Source organism: Artemia sp. Qi Xiang Cuo, chromosome 10 (assembly GCF_049724085.1).
Source record: "Artemia sp. Qi Xiang Cuo chromosome 10, ASM4972408v1, whole genome shotgun sequence".
Classification (NCBI taxonomy): domain Eukaryota; kingdom Metazoa; phylum Arthropoda; class Branchiopoda; order Anostraca; family Artemiidae; genus Artemia; species Artemia sp. Qi Xiang Cuo.
This window is the reverse complement of record NC_142803.1, coordinates 7,840,634-7,864,129: the sequence shown is the minus strand read 5'-3', so window position 1 is coordinate 7,864,129 and position 23,496 is coordinate 7,840,634. Positions and strand designations below refer to the sequence as shown.

Sequence of the window (23,496 nt, the reverse complement as noted above, 5' to 3'; positions counted from 1 at the left end):
TAACTATGTTTCCGGGTTGAAACCCCTCCCCCCCCCGCTCTCGGGGAAAGGGCTTTGAGTTAAACAAGTTGATTATTGTTGCTTTTATATTTTGTTTACTTTGATGCTTGGATTTGTTGACCTACCGGGCAACTTTGATTTACAAGGCAAGGGCTGTAAGCTAAGCAAGTTACTTATTGTTACTTTGATGCTTCGTTTTCTTTGACATTGTTACTTAGATACTAGTTTTGAAACTTCGATGAATTTTGATGTTGAAAAAAAAAATATTTGATTTTGAAATGGGGAATGTTGAAAAGCTTGGTACTTTGGCAATCAAAAATGAACAGAAATTATTTTTTTTTAAACTTTCAGAAAAAGAAAATTTTCAAAGAAAAGTAAAGGCCATATTTAACTTAAGATCAGCAGAAATATAAACCTATAATAACTCAAACTCAAAACAACCAGAAATTATTATTAAAGAATAATTGAAACCTAAAATAATATGACTTTATTTATCTTAGTCTTAGGTTTTAATATGACTCCTTACTTTCTTTGAAAAACTTCTTTTTTGGAAAATATCGTTTGATTTTCAATTTAATTGCTGTTCGTTTTTATTTGATTTAGTTTATCATTGTTTAATATTAAGTATATTAGTGAATTCACTTCTGTATTTCTGCTTTAGAATTAAAATGCTAGATTATGATTTAAATTTTGTGCAAAATTTGAATGATCAGTCAAAATTTTCGATCAACTGTACTTTTACGCGAAATTTTTTTAACAATAATTTAACAGTAATCGAAACTAACATGGATGGAGAAGGGAATTATTATTTGCATAAATTTATCGCAATCCTTTATTTTCTATACGGCAGATGCCATCCTATCCCTCATCGTGTAGAAACCCTCGGATGTACATGGAACTTAATCCATCATTTTGTTCAGAGAAACGTTTTTGTTTTATATATATCATCATTTTATTTATAACCCATCACAAAAATCTGGGCCCAGAAAAAGACAGAGTAAAAATCAAGAAAAAAACCCAACAGAAATAAAAACACACACAACTCAAACAGTTCGTGTCCCCTCCTCAACGCCTCGCTCTTTACGCTAAAGTTTGACTTTCTCACCACTCCATTTTTTTTAAACAATGAAAAACTTTAGCGTAACGCGCGAGGCGTTGAGGAGGGGACAGCCTCTTTCATATACGGAATAATTTCTGTTCGTTTTAAGTTTTAATGTCGCTCCTTACTTTCAGTTAAAAAAAACTTGTTTTTTTTTATTTAATTTTTGAACGTTTTTGAAAAAAAGCAGGTTGGCGCACCGTGCATATTAATTTACTTTTATTTGGTTAAATAAAAGTTTATTTGGTTATTTGGTTAAATATTATATAAGTGTGAACGGTGAGCTCTACTGAAATACGACACGTTTGAAGGCAGGGAGGCATACGCAGCCCGGATATTATTAGCATAGATTTTTATTGCCAGGTTTACAGTTTCTTTCAGGTTTGCTCCAATAGGCAGGTCCAGGTAAGTAAGGCTGCTAGCTAAAGGAACCTCTGAGCCGGATAAACTTATTGACTCATATATATATATATATATATATATATATATATATATATATATATATATATATATATATATATATATATATATATATATATATATATATATATATATATATATATATATATATATATATATATATATATATATATATATATATATATATATATATATATATATATATATATATATATATATATATATATATTATATATATATATATATATATATATATATAAAATTAGTTTATATGCATTTGTGTTACCTTTTTACGAGCCGAGCAAAAATTTTGGTAAGGGGGGGGGTCAAACTCTATCCCCCACAGGAACAGAGCCTTGCCTGTAGGTCTAAACTAACTTGGGAAAGCAACATTTATACGTCAAATTTCAAGCATCATATATAGATACAACTTATCTTCAAAATGTGTTTTGCCCGGCCCTATTTCATGTCTTGTGAGTTACAAGCCTATCAGAGACAAAAAAAATTATATCGCTCAACAAAAACAAGGGGGGAAATGTGATTTAAGGAATGTCTTTGGTGTTTCATCATGACACGCAGTTCGTCCAGGAAAAAGAAATCTGAATTTCCGTTTTTCGTTTGAATATGAAAAGAAGTTAATTTTCCAAGAATTGCAAACAAGTGGCAAATTGTGCAAATAAAATGATGTTTTGAATTCTAATTATATTTTGTTTGGTATTCATTTGAACACGTACATGTAAATTTTCTATGTTTAAGTTAGGATTTGAGACCTAACAGAATATCATGCATACAGAACTAGGCTTTTCTGTTCTAATAATAAAATAAATAAAGTGTGGTAGATCTAACAATGAATTAAACATAAATAAAATTTACGTTTAAAAATATATTTTAAATATGTACAGTTGGAAATAAAACAATACTTAAAATAAAGATTCGAACAAGCTTCAAAACTGTTTTCTAAGACAATTGGTTAAATACAATCGTCTCGGTAAAATAAAAACAGAAGTTTCTTGTGCAAAGAACAAACTAATGCAACAAACTAATGAAACAAACTAACAAACACAAACAAAACAAAACAATGAAACAAATGAAAACAAAACAAAAATAAAACAAAACAAACTTATACTGATCTTGAACCAAATAGCATGTTAGAAAAAAACTGTCGTTGCAAAACGGAATGCAAAATGAGTTACAAAATAATTTTTAACGTTTCAAACGTTTAGAGAATAAATTAAGGTAATACAAGGGTAATGGTATTTCATGTGTATTACTCGTAGGGTAATTCTGATAAAAGGTACCCTTCGCCACGTGATAACACGTTCATTCAAAAATTAAGCTCATTCTACCATTTTAAGTTGAGTTGTTTTTACCTAGTCAATTGTCTAATTCACCTGATTTCTATGAACTTCATGAACTAAATTGGATTTTTACCAACTCAATTGGTTTGTATGCGCATTATTCCAGAATGAGCTAAAATTTTTACACCTTTTTTTCTTTTCAAGAAGTCGGTTGGTCCCGGGTGTCAGGAGGAAAGGAAGGGTGTTTAAGGCATATTAAATACAAAACCGTATCAAACAGTTCGTGGTAACAAACTGTAAGTAACGAGCGACCCGGCTCAATGGTAACCGAAACTCTAAAAAACGGAATTTTGATACCAATAGATACATCAAAAGAATCAGATTTTAATTCTTGTTTCAAATATATAAGTTTGATCAAGTTTAGTCCTGCCCATCAAAAGTTACGTGCCAGAGAAAATTTGGCTGATTTTCGAGAAAAGGGGGAAAGGCCCCCTAAAAGTTATAGAACCTTAATGAAAATCACACCATCATATTCAGTGTATCAGAGAACCCTACTGTAGAGGTTTGAAGCTCCTATCTATAAAAATGTGGAATTTTGCATTTTTTGCCAGAAGAAAGATCACGGGTGCGTGTTTATTTGTTTTTTTTTTTTTTTCTTTCTTTTTCCCAGGGGTGATCGTATTGACCCAGTGGTCCTAGAACATTGTAGGAGGTCTCATTGGAACGGAAATTAAAAATTCTAGTGCCCTTTTTAAGTGACCAAAAAAAATGGAGGGCAACAAGGCCCCCTCCCACGCTCATTTTTTTCCCAAAGTCACCCGATCAAAATTTTGAGATAGCCATTTTGTTCAACATTTTCGAAAATCTAATAAATATGTCTTTTACGATGACTTAATCCCCCACAGTTCCCAGGGGAAGGGCTGCAAGTTATGAACTTTGCCCATTGCTTACATATTGTATTGGTTAGTATACAGACATTTTCAGGAAGAATTTTTTTCTGGTAGGGGGGGGGGCTGAAAGAGGGGGTTACTCGGGAAAATCTTTCCGTGGAGGATGTTTATTTGGGGTAAGGGAAATTTCTATGAAGGGGGCGCCGGATTTCCAAGCATTATATAAAAAACGATCAGAAATTAAATTTTTAAAAACTAGTTTTTACAACTGAAAGTAAGTAGCAACATTAGAACTTAAAATGAACAGAAATTATTACGTATATAAGGGGGTTCTCCCCCAGTCAATACCCCGTTCTTTAAGCCAAAGATTTTTTAGTACTTTCATAAGAGCTATTTATTCTAATTAACGGCCTTTTTGATTAAGCGGTCATTTTTAAAGAATTGGAACAAAATTCGAACTTTAGCTTAAAGAGCAAGGTATTGATTATAGGGCGAACCCCTAATATACGTATTAAAAATATATGAATATAGAAATTCGTTACGTAAGTTATTTCGTAAGTTACGTATATTTATTACTAATAAAAACGTTCGTAAATAAAATTAAACAAGTTTCGAGAAAGCCATCTAACCAAATAAAATTAAATTAATATGCAAATTTTGTTTTAATTATTCATGTACGGTGAGCCAAGATCAAAACCTGCATTTATTCAAAAACGTTCAAAAATTAGATAAAAAAACAAGTTTTTAAACTGAAAGTAAGGAGCGACATTAAAACTTAAAACGAACAGAAATTATTCCGTATATGGAAGCGTTTTCCCTCCTCAACGCCTCGCTCTTTACGCTAAAGTTTTTTATTGTTTTAAAAAATAAAGTTTTGAGACAGAGTCAAACTTTAGCGTAAAGAGCGAGGCGTTGAGGAAGGGAAAGCCCCTTCGATATACGGAATAATTTCTGTTCGTTTTAAGTTTTAATGTCACTCCTTACTTTCAGTTTAAAAAACTTTTTTTTTATTTAATTAAATACAAACTCAGTATTAAATCATATTACTCAGTACAAAACTCAGTACAAAACCGTATTAAATACAAAACATATTAAATACAAACACAGTATGGTAGATAAGGCTACAATCTATGAGAAATGCAAAGTTTTTTTTTAGGAGGCAAGGCTCATCGCAAACAGTTTTAACACTTTTTTTTAACATACTAAAAGAAGATTTATCTGTACAATTGATCCTCTATAACCATTTATGCGGAGACCCTCCAAACATTGTTCTTTGGGGCAGCTTGGCCCCAGTAGAAAGGGGGGTGCTACTCCGGACCCCACCACGTGGTTTATGGTTTTTGTCAGTGAGAATGAAAAAACAGGAATTTTCTCACTTGAAAAACCAGGAATTTTCTCACATTTATGGATGTTTCATGGACGGTTATGTGTGTTGGTCGATTTATTCGATCCTTTTCATGATTGTCAACATCGAATTATTGATGTTTTATGGTTTTTGTCAGTGAGAATGAAAAAACAAGAGCTTTATCACATTGATGTCTGTTTTATTGTACTGTTATTTGTGTTGGTCGATTTATTTGATATTTTTCATGTTTGTTTTATGGTTTTTGTCAGTGAGAATGAAAAAACAGGAATTTTCTCACATTTATGGATGTCAACAGCAATTTATGTTCCTGTTTTATGATTCGTTGTCAGTGAGAATGAAAAAATAGGAACTTTCTCACATTTATGGATGTCAACAGCAATTCATGTCTGTTTTATGGTTTTTTGTCAGTGATAACGGAAAAACAGGAACTTTCTCACATTTATGGATGTCAACAGCAATTTATGTTCCTGTTTTATGATTCATTGTCAGTGAGAATGTACCTGCTCGACGCGAATGTTATGAGATTGTTAGGCGAACCTAACCTGTGAACTTGATTTACATAATCGGCGGGGAAATTATTGATTCACGAAGGGGGAATTAAGAAACATTATGGTTTCTTTGATCTTTAGGCGAACCTAACCTGAGAAATTGATTTACATAATCGGCGGTGAAATTATTGATTCACGAAGGGGGAATTAAGAAACATTTCGGTTTCTTTGATCTTTAGGTTAACCTAACCTGAGAAATTGATTTACATAATCGGCGGAGAAATTATTGATTACCGAAGGGGGAATTAAGAAACATTATGGTTTCTTTGATCTTTGGGCTAACCTAACCTGAGAAATTGATTTGCATAATCGCTAGGGGAATGTATTGATTCACGAAGGGGGAATTAAGAAACATTATGGCTTTCTTTGATCTTAGGTCTGAGGGATAAACGTTCTTTGGGTCAGAGAGAAAAATTAATATTCTATTTTTAAATAGGGCTTCATTGATCTTTAGTGTCAGGAGTTAGAAATGACATCACTTGTTATCTTGTAATTATGCGGGTGGCTAAAGAGATAGAAATTCTTTTTTTAAATACGGCTTCACTGAGCTTTAAGTCGGAGAGATAAATTGATATTCTAACGAAACCTTAATAGTGTAGCTATGAAAAATTATGAGATGAAGAGATAAACATAGGAAAGGGTTTCCTAGAAATTTGAAATGTGAATACACAGAGATGCCAAAAACAAAAGGAGCACGCTGAGATTACTTTTCGGGGATTATTTGGGTGAAACAGTCTTATTCATTTTAGGGAATTATTTCGGCGAAACAGTTAGAGATATTTTGAAAGATGATTTTAGAAAAGGTTTTAGAAGAGGTTTTGAGTGTGGTCGTTATAGTAAACAAGTTCTATTTGAACAGTGTTGTGAGGTCCTCTACCCCAACCCCAAAGGGCCCCGATCGCCCTACCCCGATCCAAAGGGTTCCAATACCCATACCCCACCCAAGAAGGAACCCCCCGGTCCCCAAAGGATCCCCGGGCTCTCATCCGGCCCCCCCAGACCCCCAAAGGCCCTCCCCGGGCCCCGTCTTTCGTTGATGTATGTTGTCTGAAACCTATAGTTTGGGATGAGCAGTTTGCTATTTTTGACTTTTCTGAGCTAGGTTTCTTACCCTTTCATAGGTATGTGTTGTCTGAAACCTATGATTTGGGATGGGTGGTTTGCTATTTTTGACTTTTCTGAGCTAGATTTCTTAGCGTTTCATAGGTCTGTGTTGTCAGAAAATTATGATTCGGGATGTGTAGTTTGCTATTTGGACTTTTCAGAGCTGGATTTCTTAGCCTTTCATAGGTGTTTGTTGTCTGAAACTTCTAGTTTGGGATGAGTAGTTTGCTATTTCAGACTTTTATAAGCTAGGCTTTCCTAGTATATCGTAGGTGAATGTTGTCAGAAAATTATGATTTGGGATATGTAAATTACTATTTCGGGTTTTTCTGAGCTAGATTTCCTAGTCCCTCATAGGTGTTTGTTGTCTCAAACGTCTTGTTTGGGATGTGTAGTTTGCTATTTTTGACTTTTCTGAGCTAGGTTTCTTAGCCTTTCATAGGTGTGTGTTGTCAGAAACTTATGATTTGTGATATGTAAATTATTATTTTTGACTTTTCTGAGCTAGATTTCTTAGCCTTTCAAAGATGTTTGTTGTCTGAAACCTATAGTTTGGGATGAGTAGTTTGCTTTTGGACTTTTCAGAGCTGGATTTCTTAGCCTTTCGTGGGTGTGTGTTGAGTGAAACTTATGATTTGGGAAATGTAAATTACTATTTCGGTCTTTTCTAAGCTAGATTTATTATTCTTTCGTTTGTGTGTTTTGTCTGAAACCTAGGATTTGGGATTTGTAGTTTTGATTTTTGGACTTTTCAGAGCTAGGATTCTTAGTCCCTCATAGGTGTTTGTCTGAAACCTATAGTTTGGGATGAGTAGTTTGCTATTTCAGGCTTTTCTGTGCTAAGGCTTCTTAGTATTTCGTAGGTGTGTGTTGTCTGAAACATATGACTTGAGGTGTCTAATTTGCTATTTCAGGCATTTCTGAGCTAAGGTTTCATAGTATTTCGTAGATGAATGTTGTCTGAAACTTATGATTTGGGATATGTAAATTACTATTTCGAGCTTTTCTAAGTTAGATTTCTTAGTCTTTCGTTGGTGTGTGTTGACTGAAACCTATGATTTGGGATATAAGGTTCTTAGTCTTTCGTTGGTGTGTGTTGTCTGAAACCTAGGATTTGGGATTTATAGTTTGCTTTTTGGACTTTTCAGAGCTAGGATTCATAGTCCATCATAGGTGTTTGTTGTCTGAAACCTATAGTTTGGGATGAGTAGTTTTCTATTTCAGGCTTTTCTGAGCTAAGGTTTCATAGTCTTTCGTATGTGTGTGTTGTCTGAAACTTATTATTTGATGTGTCTAATTTTCTATTTCAGTCTTTTATAAGCTAAGGTTTCATAGTACTTCGTAGGTGATTGTTGTCTGAAACTTATGATTTGGGATATGTAAAGTACTATTTCGGGCTTTTCTAAGCTAGATTTCTTAGTCTTTCGTTGATGTGTGTTGTCTGAAACAAATGATTTGGGATGGGTGGGTTGCTATTTTAGACTTTTCTGAGCTGGATTTCTTAGCCTTTCATAGGTATGGGTTGTCTGAAACCTATGATTTGGGATGGTTAATTTGCTATTTTTGACTTTTCTGAGCTAGGTTTCTTAGCCTTTCATAGGTGTGTGCTGTCAGAAAATTATGATTTGGGATTTGTAGTTTGCATTTTAGACTTTTCAGAGTTAGGATTCTTAGTCCCTCATAGGTGTTTGTTGTCTGTAACCTATAGTTTGGGATGAATAGTTTGGTATTTCAAGCTTTTCTGAGCTAAGGTTTCTTAGTATTTCATAGGTGTGTGTTGTCTGAAACTTATGATTTGGGGTATGCAATTTGCTATTTCCGACTTTTCATAACCAGATTTCTTAGTCTTTCGTAGGTGTGTGGTGTCTGAAACCTATGATTTGGGATGTGTGGGTCGCTATTTTTTTACTTTTCTGAGCTGGATTTTTTAGCCTTTCGTAGGTGTGTGTTGACTGAAAAACTATGATTTTGGAATGAATGGTTTGCTATTTTTGACTTTTATGAGCTAGATTTCTTAGCATTTCATAGGTGTGTGCTTTCAGAAAATTATGATTTGGAAGGTGTAGTTTTCCACTTAAGTTCTTTATTTCACAAAGACATAAAGAAATTTAAAGTTCAATTCTAAATTATTCGGTGGAAGATAGAAAAAGTAATACCATACTTGTGAATATTTTCTCGAAGAGATGAAAAATTTAAAATACTGTTCCAAATTTTTCACAGAAGATAAAAAAGTTCAAGTTCTCTTCTGAATTTTACCAAAGAACATAATTCAATTCTAATTTCTCCAGTGAAAACAAAAATCTTCCACTTCAGTTCTTTATTTCACAAAGACATAAAGAAATTTAGAGTTCAATTCTAAATTTTTCGGTGGAAGATAGAAAAAGTAATACCATACTTGTGAATATTTTCCCAGAAGATAAAAAGTTTTAGTTCAATTTTAAATTTTCTCATCGAAGTGAAGAAAAATTCACGTTCTCTTCCTAATTTTACCAAAGAACACAATTAAATTCTAATTTCACCAGAGAAAATCAAATCTACCACTTCAGGTCTTTATTTCACAATGACAGAAAGAAATTTAAAGTTCAATTCTAAATTTTTCGGTGGAAACAAGAAAAAGTAATACCATACTTGTGAATATTTTCCTGGAAGATAAAAAGTTCTAGTTCAATTTAAAATTTTCGCAACGAAGTGAAGAAAAATTCAAGTTCTCTTCTGAATTTTACCAAAGAACACAATTCAATTCTAATTTCACCAGAGAAAATAAAAATCTTCCACTTCAGTTCTATATTTCACAAAGACACAAAGAAATTTAAAGTTCAATTCTAAATTTTTCGGTGGAAGATAGAAAAAGTAATACCATACCTGTGAATATTTTCTCGAAGAGATGAAAAGTTTAAAATACTGTTCCAAATTTTTCACAGAAGATAAAAAGTTCAAGTTCTCTTCGGAATTTTACCAAAGAACACAATTCAATTCTAATTTCTCCAGAGAAAATAAAAATCTTCCACTTAAGTTCTTTATTTCACAAAGACATAAAGAAATTTAAAGTTCAATTCTAAATTTTTCGGTGGAAGATAGAAAAAGTAATACTATACTTGTGAATATTTTCTCAGAAGATGAAAAGTTCTAGTTCAATTTAAAATTTTCTCAATGAAGTGAAGAAATATTCAAGTTTTATTCTCAATTTTACTATAGAACACAATTCAATTCTAATTTCACCAGAGAAAATAAAAATCTTACACTTCAGTTCCTTATTTCGCAAGGACATACAGAAATTTAAAGTTCAATTCTAAATTTTTCGGTGGAAGATAGAAAAAGTAATACCGTACTTGTGAATATTTTCGCGGGAGATAAAAAGTTCTAGTTCAATTTAAAATTTTCTCAACGAAGTGAAGAAAAGTTCAAGTTCTCTTCTGAACTTTACCAAAGAACACACTTCAATTCTAATTTCTCCAGGGAAAATAAAAATCTTCCACTTCAGTTTTAAGTTCCACAATGAAATAAAGAAATTTAAAGTTCTATTCTAAATTTTTAGATGAAAGAAAGAAAAAGTAATACTAGGATTGTGATTATTTTACATGAAGATCAAAAGTTTTACTTTATTTATAATTTTTCTTAAATTCAGTTCTGATTTTTCTCAAAGAAATGAAAAATTTAGAGTTCTGTTCCAAATTTTTCATAGAAGATAGAAAAAGTTATACATTGATTGTGAATATTCAACATGAAGATAAGAAGCTCCACTTTACGTCCGAACTTTGTCAAAGAAGTTAAAAATTTTCTATTTATCTTTTGAATTTTCTAAAAGAAGAGAAACAAGTTATCTTAATTCTTAATTTTACCAATGAAAATGAAAAAACCTCCCAGGACAATTCTTGATTTCTCGAAAACATAAGAAATTTAAAGTTCAGATCTAAATTTTTCTGTAGAAGATAGGAAAAGTTATACTATGATTGTGATTATTTTCCAGTGAAGATAAAAAGTTTCACTTTAATTCTAATTTTCTTAAATTCAGTTCCGATTTTTTGCAAAGAGATGAAAAATTTAAAGTTCTGTTCCAAATTTTTCATAGAAGATAGAAAAAGTTATACATTGATTTTGAATCTTCGACACGAAGATAAGGTGCATCACTTTAATTCCGAGCTTTCTCGAAGAAGTGCAAAATGTTCAAGTTCTCTTCTGAATTTTCTTAAAGAAGATAAAAAAATTAGCTCAATTCTGATTTTGTCCAATGAAAATGAAAAAAGCTTCCACTTCAGTTCTTACTTTCTCAAAGATATAAGAAATTCAAAGTTCTCTTCTAATTTTTACAAAAAAATAAAATGGTTCCACATCAGTTCTGGTTTTTTTCTCAAATAGATGAAAAATTTAAAGTTATATTCTAATTTTAAATTAAATTTTAGCTCGTTTGTCCTATGGATTTACCCCTCAAATTTTTAAATTAAAAAATGAGTGAATCGTTCTATTATTAAAGACAATCATTCAAACTCATTCATTTAACCTCTAAAACAATAGGTTAGGTTAGGTATAAATAAATATTAATAAATAAATAGAAACATTTCTACATGTTTAAGTTAGGTTAGGTTAGGTTAACTTATCATGAGCGCTCATGATAAGTTAACCTAACCTTTTCTGGCGAGTATGGTTAGGTTAGGTTAGGTTAGGCTAGATTAAGTTAGGTTAGATTAGGTTAGGTTAAGTTAGGTTAGGTTGGCCTACGTACGCTTCACTTAGGTTAGCTTAGGTTAGGTGAGAGACAGGCAAAAAGTTAGGTGTATGATTAGGTTGGGTTAGGTTAGATTAAGTTAGGTTAGGTTAAGTTAGGTTAGGCTAGGTTAGCCTAAGGACGCGGGCGTTAGTAGGCTATCCTAGCCTAACCTGACCGAACTTAATCTAACCTAACCTAACCTAATCATACACCTAACTTTTTGCCTGTCTCTCACCTAACCTAAGCTAACCTAAGTGAAGCGTACGTAGGCTAACCTAACCTAACCTAATCTAACTTAATCTAGCCTAACCTAACCTAACCTGACCATACTCGCCAGAAGAGGTTAGGTTAACTTATCATGAGCACTCATGATAATATAAACTAAACTAACCAAAATTAAAAATGTATAAATGTTTATATTTATTTATTAATATTTATTTATAAATAAACTAAAACATTTTTTTGGAGGTTAGATGAACGAGTTTGAACGATTGTCTTTAATAATAGAACGATTCACTCATTTTTTAATTTAAAAATTTGAGGGGTAAATCCATAAGACAAAGGAGCTAAAATTTAATTTAAAATTAGAATAGAACTTTAAATTTTTCATCTCTTTGAGAAAAAACCAGAACTGATGTGGAACCTTTTTATTTTCTTGTAAAAATTAGAAGAGAACTTTGAATTTCTTATGTCTTTGAGAAATTAAGAACTGAAGTGGAAGTTTTTTTCATTTTCATTGGAAAAATTCAGAATTGAGCTAACTTTTTTATCTTCTTTAAGAAAATTCAGAAGAGAACTTGAACATTTTGCACTTCTTCGAGAAAACTCGGAATTAAAGTGATGCATCTTATCTTCGTGTCGAAGATTCAAAATCAATGTATAACTTTTTCTATCTTCTATGAAAAATTTGGAACAGAACTTTAAATTTTTCATCTCTTTGCAAAAAATCGGAACTGAATTTAAGAAAATTAGAATTAAAGTGAAACTTTTATCTTCACTGGAAAATAATCACAATCATAGTATAACTTTTCCTATCTTCTACAGAAAAATTTAGAACTGAACTTTAAATTTTTTATGTCTTTGAGATATTATGAACTGAAGTGGAAGGTTTTTTTCATTTTCATTGGTAAAATTCAGAATTAAGCTAACTTTTTTCTCTTCTTTAAGAAAATTCAAAAGAGAACTAGAACATTTTGCACTTCTTTGACAAAGTTCTGAATTAAAGTGGAGTTTCCTATTTTCATGTTGAATATTCACAATTAATGTATAAATTTTTCCATCTTCTATGAAAAATTTGGAACAGAACCTTAAATTGTTCATTTCTTTGAGAAAAATCAGAACTGAATTTAAGAAAAATTATAAATAAAGTGAAACTTTTGATCTTCATGGAAAATAATCACAATCATAGTATTACTTTTTCTTTCTTTCATCTAAAAATTTAGAATAGAAATTTAAATTTCTTTATTTCATTGTGGAACTCAAAAATGAAGTGGAAGATTTTTATTTTCTATGGAGAAATTGGAATTGAAGTGTGTTCTTTGGTAAAGTTCAGAAGCGAACTTGAACTTTTGTTTACTTCGTTGAGAAAATTTTACATTGAACTAGAACTTTTTATCTCCCGCGAAAATATTCACAAGTACGGTATTACTTTTTGTATCTTCCACCGAAAACTTTAGAATTGAACTTTAAATTTCTGTATGTCCTTGTCAAATAAGGAACTGACGTGGAAGATTTTTATTTTCTCTGGTGAAATTAGAATTGAATTGTTTTCTTTATTAAAAGTCAGTTGATAACCATAACACTTCGTCAATTAGTTGACTAAATTGGAGTATGAAGGAGAGAGTCTAATCTTCCGGGACAATATTTACAACTTCAGTAATACTCTTTCTATCTTACACCGACACATTTATAATAGAACTTTAAATTTACGTATTTACTTATGAAATAAGGAAATGAGGTGGAAGATTTTTATTTTCTATGGAGAAATAAGAATTGAATTGTTTTCTTTGGTAAAATTCCGAAGAGAACATGAACTTTTTATCTTCTGTGAAAAATTTGGAACAGTATTTTAAATTTTTCATCTCTTCGAGAAAATATTCACAGGTATGGTATTACTTTTTCTATCTTCTACCGAAAAATTTAGAATTGAACTTTAAATTTCTTTATGTCTTTGTGAAATATAGAACTGAAGTGGAAGATTTTGATTTTCTCTGGTGAAATTAGAATTGAATTGTGTTCCTTGGTAAAATTCAGAAAAGAACTTGAATTTTTCTTCACTTCGTTGAGAAAATTTTAAATTGAACTAGAACTTTTTATCTTCCGGGAAAATATTCACATGTATGGTATTACTTTTTCTTGTTTCCACCGAAAAATTTAGAATTGAACTTTAAATTTCTTTATGTCTTTGTGAAATAAAGAAATTAAGTGGAAGATTTTGATTTTCTCTGTTGAAATTAGAATTGAATTGTGTTCTTTGGTAAAATTCAGAAGAGAACTTGAATTTTTTTTTCACTTCGTTGAGAAAATTTTAAATTGAACTAGAACTTTTTAACTTCTGGGAAAATATTCACAAGTATAGTATTACTTTTTCTATCTTCCACCCAAAAATTTAGAATTGAACTCTAAATTTGTTTATGTCTTTGTGAAATAAAGAACTGAAGTGGAAGATTTTTGTTTTCACTGGAGACATTAGAATTGAATTATGTTCTTTAGTAAAATTCCGAAGAGAACTTGAACTTTTTTATCTTCTGTGAAAAATTTGGAACAGTATTTTAAATTTTTCATCTCTTCGAGAAAATATTCACAAGTATGGTATTACTTTTTCTATCTTCCACCGAAAAATTTAGAATTGAACTTTAAATTTCTTTATGTCTTTGTGAAATAAAGAACTTAAGTGGAAAACTACACCTTCCAAATCATAATTTTCTGAAAGCACACACCTATGAAATGCTAAGAAATCTAGCTCAGAAAAGTCAAAAATAGCAAACCATTCATTCCCAAATCATAGGTTTTCAGTCAACACACACCTACGAAAGGCTAAGAAATCCAGCTCAGAAAAGTAAAAAAATAGCGACCCACACATCCCAAATCATAGGTTTCAGACACCGACACACCTACGAAAGACTAAGAAATCTGGTTATGAAAAGTCGGAAATAGCAAATTGCATACCCCAAATCATAAGTTTCAGACAACACACACCTATGAAATACTAAGAAACCTTAGCTCAGAAAAGCTTGAAATAGCAAATTATTCATCCCAAACTATAGGTTTCAGACAACAAACACCTATCAGGGACTAAGAATCCTAGCTCTGAAAAGTCTAAAAAGCAAACTACAAACCCCAAATCATAATTTTCTGACAGCACACACCTATGAAAGGCTAAGAAACCTAGCTCAGAAAAGTCAAAAATAGCAAATTAACCATCCCAAATCATAGGTTCCAGACAACACATACCTATGAAAGGCTAAGAAATCCATCTCAAAAAAGTTTAAAATAGCCACCCACCCATCCCAAATCATTGGTTTCAGACAACACACATCAACGAAAGACTAAGAAATCTAGCTTAGAAAAGCCCGAAATAGTAGTTTACATATCCCAAATCATAAGTTTCAGACAACATTCACTTACGAAATACTATGAAACCTGAGCTCAGAACATCCTGAAATAGCAAATTACACACCTCAAATCATAAGTTTCAGACAACGCACACCTACGTAATACTAGGAAACCTTAGCTCAGAAAAGCCTGAAATAGCAAACTATTCATCCTAAACTAAAGGTTTCAGACAACAAACACCTATGAGGGACTATGAATCCTAGCTCTGAAAAGTCCAAAAAGCAAACTACAAATCCTAAATCATAAGTTTCAGACAACAGTCACCTACGAAATACTATGAAACCTTAGCTCAGAAAAGCCTGAAATAGCAAATTACACACCTCAAATCATAAGTTTCAGACAACACACACCTACGAAATACTAGGAAATCTTAGCTCAGAAAAGCCTGAAATAGCAAACTACTCATCCTAAACTATAGGTTTCAGACAACAAACACCTATGAGGGACTATGAATCCTAGCTCTGAAAAGTCCAAAAAGCAAAATACAAATCCCAAATCATAAGTTTCAGACAACATTCACCTACGAAATACTATGAAACCTTAGCTCAGAAAGGCCTGAAATAGCAAATTAGACACCTCAAGTCATAAGTTTCAGACAACACACACCTACGAAATACTAAGAAACCTTAGCTCAAAAAAGCCTGAAATAGCAAACTATTCATCCCAAACTATAGGTTTCAGACAACAAACACCTATGAGGGACTAAGAATCCTAGCTCTGAAAAGTCTTAAAAGCAAAACTACAAATCCCAAATCATAAGTTTCAGACAACACACACAAACGAAAGACTAAGAAATCTAGCTTAGAAAAGCCCGAAATAGTAATTTACACATCCCAAATCATAAGTTTCAGTCAACACACACCCACGAAAGGCTAAGAAATCCAGCTCTGAGTAGTCCAAAAGCAAACTACTCATCCCAACCTATAGGTTTCAGAAAACAAACACCTTTGACAGGCTAAGAAATCTAGCTCAGAAAAGTCAAAAATAGTAATTTACATATCCCAAATCATAAGTTTCTGACAACAAACACCTATGAAAGGCTAAGAAACCTAGCTCAGAAAAGTCAAAAATAGCAAACTGCTCATCCCAAACTATAGGTTTGAGACAACAAACACCTATGAGGGACTAAGAAATCTAGCTCAGAAAAGCCCGAAATAGTAATTTACATATCCCAAATCATAATTTTCTGACAACATTCACCTACGATATACTAGGAAAGCCTAGCTCATAAAAGTCTGAAGTAGCAAACTACTCATCCCAAACTATAAGTTTCAGACAACAAACACCTACGAAAGGCTAAGAAATCCAGCTCTGAAAAGTCCAAATAGCAAACTACACATCCCAAATCATAATTTTCTGACAACACAGACCTATGATAGGCTAAGAAATCCAGCTCAGAAAGGTCAAAAATAGCAAACCACCCATCCCAAACTATAGGTTTCAGACAACATACATCTACGAAAGACGGGGCCCGGAGAGGGCCTTTGGGGGTCTGGGGGGGCGGGGGGGGAGCCCTGGGAACCTTGGGGGACGGGGGGGTTCCTTCTGGTTTGGGGTATGGGGATTGGAGCCCTTTGGATCGGGGTAGGGCGATCGGGGCCCTTTGGGGTTGGGGTAGAGGACCTCACGACACTGTTCAAATAGAACTTGTTTACTATAACGACCACACTCAAAACCTCTTCTAAAACCTTTTCTAAAATCATCTTTTAAAATATCTCTAACTGTTTCGCCGAAATAATTCCCTAAAATGACTAAAACCGTTTCACCCAAATAATCCCCTAAAAGTAATCTCAGCGTGTTCCTTTTGTTTTTGGCATCTCTGTGCATTCACATTTCAAATTTCTAGGAAACCCTTTCCTATGTTTATCTCTTCATCTCATAATTTTTCCTAGCTACACTATTAAGGTTTCGTTAGAATATCAATTTATCTCTCCGACTTAAAGCTCAGTGAAGCCGTATTTAAAAATAGAATTTCTATCTCTTTAGCCACCCGCATAATTCGAAGATAACAATTGATGTCATTTCTAACTCCTGACAGTAAAGATCAATGAAGCCCTATTTAAAAATAGAATATTAATTTTTCTCTCTGACCTAAAGAACGTTTATCCCTCAGACCTAAGATTAAAGGAAGCCATAATGTTTCTTAATTCCCCCTTCGTGAATCAATACATTCCCCTAGCGATTATGTAAATCAATTTCTCAGGTTAGGTTAGCCCAAAGATGAAAGAAACAATAATGTTTATTAATTCCCCCTTCGGGAATCAATAATTTCTCCGCCGCTTATGTAAATCAATTTCTCAGGTTAGGTTCGCCTAAAGATCAAAGAAACCATAATGTTTCTTAATTCCCCCTTCGTGAATCAATAATTTCCCCGCCGATTATGTAAATCAAGTTCTCAGGTTAGGTTCGCCTAAAGATCAAAGAAACCATAATGTTTCTTAATTCCCCCTTTGTGAATCAATAATTTCCCCGCCGATTATGTAAATCAAGTTCTCAGGTTAGGTTCGCCTAACAATCTCATAACATTCGCGTCGAGCATGTCCATTCTCACTGACAATGAATCATAAAACAGGAACATAAATTGCTGTTGACATCCATAAATGTGAGAAAGTTCCTTTTTTTTCATTCTCACTGACAAAAAACCATAAAACAGACATGAATTGCTGTTGACATCCATAAATGTGAGAAAGTTCCTATTTTTTCATTCTCACTGACAATGAATCATAAAACAGGAACATAAATTGCTGTTGACATCCATAAATGTGAGAAAATTGCTGTTTTTTCATTCTCACTGACAAAAACCATAAAACAGACATGAAAAACATCAAATAAATCGACCAACACACATAACCATCCATGAAAACAGACATAAATGTGAGAAACTTCCTGTTTTTTCATTCTCACTGACAAAAAACATAAAACATCCATAATTTGATGTTGACAACCATGAAAAACATCAAATAAATTGACCAACACACATAATCGTCCAAGAAAACAACGATAAAAGTGAGAAAATTCCTGGTTTTTCAAGTGAGAAAATTCTGTTTTTTCATTCTCACTGACAAAAACCATAAACCACGTGGTGGGGTCTGGAGTAGCACCCCCCTTTCTACTGGCCCCTAAGTTTCACACTTGTCATTTAGTGGACCCCGTTCTTGGGAGGTCCATATATAGCTTCGTAGTGCTTTAAAAACTGGTAAGATCTCCCTCCCTTTTTGGCTCTTTATTTGAAATTAACTAAAATCTAAACTAGGTTTTTTTTTGGTACCCATCTCGTTTTGCAATCTTATATTTTGTTCAATTTCCTATATTCCACTGTCCTATTCTGCTCTTTGCATCTTCTGATCTTGCTCTTTTCCTACTCTTTTGATTCTTTTCCATTAAGAGGGAATAAGAGGAATTAGAGGAGGCAGCTAAAAGCAGACAACGCACTAAATTTCGTAAGATATTTTTCAAGCAAAATATACAGTATTGGATCGGTTACGTACGTAGCTAGGGGGAAAGGGGCTGTGATTCCTAGAAGTTACTGCCTCTGTTCTGATAACTTAAATAGCAAACACAAAGCTGAGCTCTAAATTAGAATTATTAAATTTACTAAATAGAATAAAAGAATTCTTTGTTAAAGTCCATGAAAATTTATTTCTGGACGTAGTACCAAAATAGACATTAAAAAAGTCGGAAACTACAACAACATCATTTTTCAACCTTTTTAGTGCCAAAATATGAACTTACTAGATATGTGCATAAGAAAGCATGCCTTCCCACAGCCTAACTGTCCCCTAACGACCGAACTGTCCCTTCACAACCCTAAATTCAAGTTTTGTCAAGAATCTAGAAGAAAAATACCTTAATAAGTGCATCTGCGTTAAGATCTTCAGAGTCGGGTGTGGTAATTATGCGACGACGACGGGGGATATTGTCAAGATCCTTCATTAGACCGTCAATCTCATCATCTAGGGCACTACGGGCTGGTCCTTCTAAAAGAGAAAAAAATATTGCATGGAATCTTAAATTTTAAACAATAAGTAGAACAACAGGGAATTTTTTCTTATACAAGACAGTGGAACCACTGTTCACTGTCCAGTGTTTGCGTTCCACTGTCTTGTATAAAAATTTCCCTGTTGTTCTACTTATTGTTTATGATGGAAAGCAGTGTGGTCTTTGTCACTATTTAAATCTTTAATTTTCACTTTGCGAGATCACCACAGCCAATTTATAATCAATCCCACCTCTTGATCTACTTGTAATCTTGATCTACATTGATCCTCTACATTGTACGCTTGTACTCTACATTATACTCTTGATCTACATTGCACTACTAACCCTCCCTTTAAGAGCAACTTAACAAACGATGCTCGGTAATTATCAAAAAATGTGTCAGCACAACCTGTAGGCGTGGCAGTGACAAAACAAAAACAATGAATTTGGAAGAGAAACGGGCTGAGAGTGGATGTTTGGTTAAAAATTTAATAGTAAAAAAGTGCAATAAAATAGAAATATGTATGCAATTTAAAAATATATTCAAATATAAGAAAACTAATTCGCCACTGTGCGCATCTATACAGACTCGTTCGTCTTCACTCAACAAGGGACGTATGATGACAACCCTGCGCGGACCTAACGGAATCGAAAATTACTCACTGTCATAATCGGAATATGGAACTTCATAAGTCAGTATGTGTCCCTTTTTCGAAACCAAGACACCCATCTTACATTCCTAAGTTCATTACAGGGCATCAATTGATGCAGTCCTTATTTAAATCTCAAAATACTTAAAAGCTTGAGTGTGTTCCAAACTGGCTTATCTTAAAGTTTGAGTATTTGAATATTTGATTTTATTGCTATTTTTGTTACATCTATTATATTGTAGTTGTTATGTATTTTATTCCTTTAATTCTATATTTCATTTATATATTTGTCATTTCGTTTAGCACAGATTATGTTTTTAATTTAACAGATTATATATATATATATATATATATATATATATATATATATATATATATATATATATATATATATATATATATATATATATATATATATATATATATATATATATATATATATATATATATATATATATATATATATATATATATATATATATATATATCATATACATGTTGAATATATTTATAATTTATTAATTATATTGAATTAAATTTATTAATATTACATTGTAACTTATAAAGATTACATTTGATTCCAGAAGAGTATTATTTCCTTTTTTCGCTCTTAGAAATAGTTTACAAGATGGAACGATGGCTGTAAAAAAAAAAAAAAAAAAAAAAAAAAAAAAAAAACCAAAAGGTTTTGGGTAATTTACAAGAGTGGAAGTTTGCGCTATTTATTAGTTGTTCATTATATTTGATTAAACTTTTTAATATTACTATAAAGTATTGCTTATATAACTTACATACGATTATAGTTGAATATTATTTATTTTTTGCACTATTTGAAATAGTTACAAAATGGAGCTTGTTCTGTTATGATTATATTCGTTCGAGTAGTGAGGATTACAGTAAAACGTGTCCTTCATTTCGGCCTGCATTTCTTCATTTCTGTGGCATCCTTCATTTCGGCCTGCATTTCTTCATTTATGTGGCATCCTTCATTTCGGCCTGCATTTCATCATTTCTGTGGCATCCTTCATTTCCGCCTGCATTTCTTCATTTCTGTGGCATCCTTCATTTCGGCATTAATTTCTTCATTTGTGTGGCATCCTTCATTTTGGCACGACCCTGCTTTTTAGGGCTCGTGATGTCGAAGGCAGAGTTCTTTTGACCTGGGCAGGATTTTAAGACATAAGTTGAAATGTTTAATTTTGATTTGCGTTTTAATTAATATTCTTGCCCCACCAGACCTAAGTAACAAAAGTGATGGTATCAAATATATTTAAAGGAAAATCAACGAAACTTGAATTGAAGTGAAAGCATCTATAAAAACCATTAAATTAAGCTTTGCTGTGACAATGAACTTAGACTTTTGTTGTTGTAACAGTTAGCTCACGAGGATGATTTAGCTAAATAGTAGCTGAAATAGTAGCTGCAGTTTCAACAGTATTTATTGTGATGAACACAATACATATTGTGAAGAGTATGGCTTGTGATGTCGAAGGCACAGTTCTATTGATCTGGGCAGGATTTTAAGCCATATTTTTAAATGTTTACTTTTAATTGGCGTTCTAATATTCTAGCCCAACCTGACCTTGGTGAAAAAAGTGACGGCATCAAATATATTTGAAGAAAAATAACTAAAACTTGAATTGAAGTGAAAACATCCATTAAAATCATATAATAAAACTACGCTGATGACAATGAACTAAAACTTTTGATGCTGTAGCAATTAGTCCACGAGGAGGATGTTGCTACAATAGTAATTGAAATAGTAGCTGCAGTTTCAACCCTATGTATTTCTGTCTCTAGAAATATTGAGGGGGGTAACCCCTCTTGAAGATGGTTATACATGCTTAGGCTGCATGGAGAGTGGTAACAATAAGCCGTTTGTTAGATGGAAGATATCATCAGGCAAAATGAAAAACGTTAGGCAGAAAATTGTCACGACCGACTTGAACTTAGCTTGTGACCCAATTCTACTTAATTTTTGCTTCCCTGAGATAAATTTTATTTTACTTACTTTCAGAGGGACGGAAAGAAGGCTCATCATCAAAGCTTATTTTTGGTCTTCTTCTTGGGGCAGAGTCATTATCTCCATCTGGGCGGCGGTAAGTGTAATCGTCTGCCGGGGGCATACTATAGCTCCTCGATGGAATATCTGAGTTGGCCCTGAAAGTGAATTTAATTTAGTCAAACTTGCTTTCCTTTGGTCTCCTCCTCCAAATTTCTCGTCGAATATCATACAAGGACAAAAAGAGAAATTACTCTCCAATAATTTAGTGGTAAAGATTGGGCTTTAATTTTATTGATAAATGTCTGTGACGTATTTCCATAAGCCAATGACGTTATTCCTTAAGCTTCTATGAAATTTTTCTGTGAGCCAATCACGTTAATTGTTTAAGTGTATTTCAAAAATGTGAAGCTAATAGACCGCCTTTTAAAACCTGATTAGATTTTGTGGAATTTTAAGCCGGTAGGGTGAAAACAAGCTGCACAACCAGAAAACTTTAGATTCTCTGTTAGTCCTTCTTGTTAGATATTAATGTGATCTATGCAATTTTATATGTAGCTTACCTAACTGACTCTGTATTGACTTTACTTTTTACTTTTGAACTGCTTTACTTTTCTTTTTTCCCTCTTAACCTTTAATTTTTGGAACTGCTTTGCTTTTCATCATTTGTTTCCACTCAATATCTCGTTACAATATTTCTTGGTTTGTTTCACTAAGGTTTCCTGAAAAGTTTTGCCACCATTTCCAAAATCAGCCTTGTATCCCCTTGCGGGGGGTTACACAAAGTTGTAACGATAAAGGCTAACTTAGATCAGTTTCAACCTCTTTTGATCTTTCTATTGCTAGTGTCAGGTCAGATAAAGCATCCTTGATTTGAACCAGAGAGCACTTTTTATATCTCAAGTCAGGATTAGATCTTCCTTCAAAAAGCTCAGATAAGTGTTTTTTTCCGACTTTCCATCAAAAAGAAAAGAGGAAATTATATTGTCTCTCTATTTTCCTGCGATAGAGGTAAATAGGAGCTAGGGGAGGTAATTTTTTTATTTTCTATAATTTTTTTTATTTTATAATTTAAATAAAAAATTTATAATTTATAAATTTTTTATTTTGCGATAGAGGTAAATAGGAGCTAGGGGAGGTAATTTTTTTATTTTCTATAATTTTTTTTATTTTATAATTTAAATAAAAAATTTATAATTTATAAATTTTTTATTTTGCGATAGAGGTAAATAGGAGCTTTTTATTTGCTATCCTTAGCTACAATTTTATTGATGTAATCATTACGTCAGCTTATAATATTTTCAATATTCAAGTGCAGAAAACTCAGATAATTTCATAAACCACATTGACCAACCATCACAAAAAAAGAGAAGCAAAGCAAGAATGAGGTTTTTAAGAGGCTTAATTGGTGTTTCAAGCGGCTTTTTCTTATAGCGCTGAAGAAGAGAGGCGTTTGTCCTTTCAAAATACCCGTTTTGCTTCACGTTGTATTTTCGTTAGCAACTTATTATTGATTTTCTTCTCTTTTGTTTGTTGTGTGGAAAACTCTTTAATTTATTTATCATGTCTACATGCAACATTCTCATGAGCCAACTTGATTGTTCTACTACTAAGTGAAATTGTATACGACCTACTTGTAAGCCAAATTGGTTGTTCTGCTACTATGTCAATTTGGTATATGACTTACTCATAAGCCAAATTGGCTGTTTTGCTACTAAGCAAATTTGGTATATGACCTACTCTTAAGCCAAATTGGATGTTCTGCTACTAAGCCAATTTAGTATGCGACCTACTTGTAAGCCAAATTGGTTGTTCTGCTAC

The 23,496-nt window shown here is 32.5% G+C and overlaps 1 protein-coding gene across 1 annotated transcript in view; it reads right to left on the bottom strand.

Annotated features, from left to right (window-relative positions):
- Window positions 1–23,496, bottom strand: part of LOC148947432 (uncharacterized) — a 105,546-nt gene that overhangs the window by 37,088 nt on the left and 44,962 nt on the right. The window contains exons 4-5 of the mRNA XM_089095884.1: window positions 21,685–21,833; window positions 18,892–19,022 (exon numbers count right to left, since the gene is read on the bottom strand). Of these exons, the coding sequence (XP_088952010.1) occupies window positions 18,892–19,022; window positions 21,685–21,833 (280 nt within the window). The remainder of the gene's footprint in view (window positions 1–18,891; window positions 19,023–21,684; window positions 21,834–23,496) is intronic.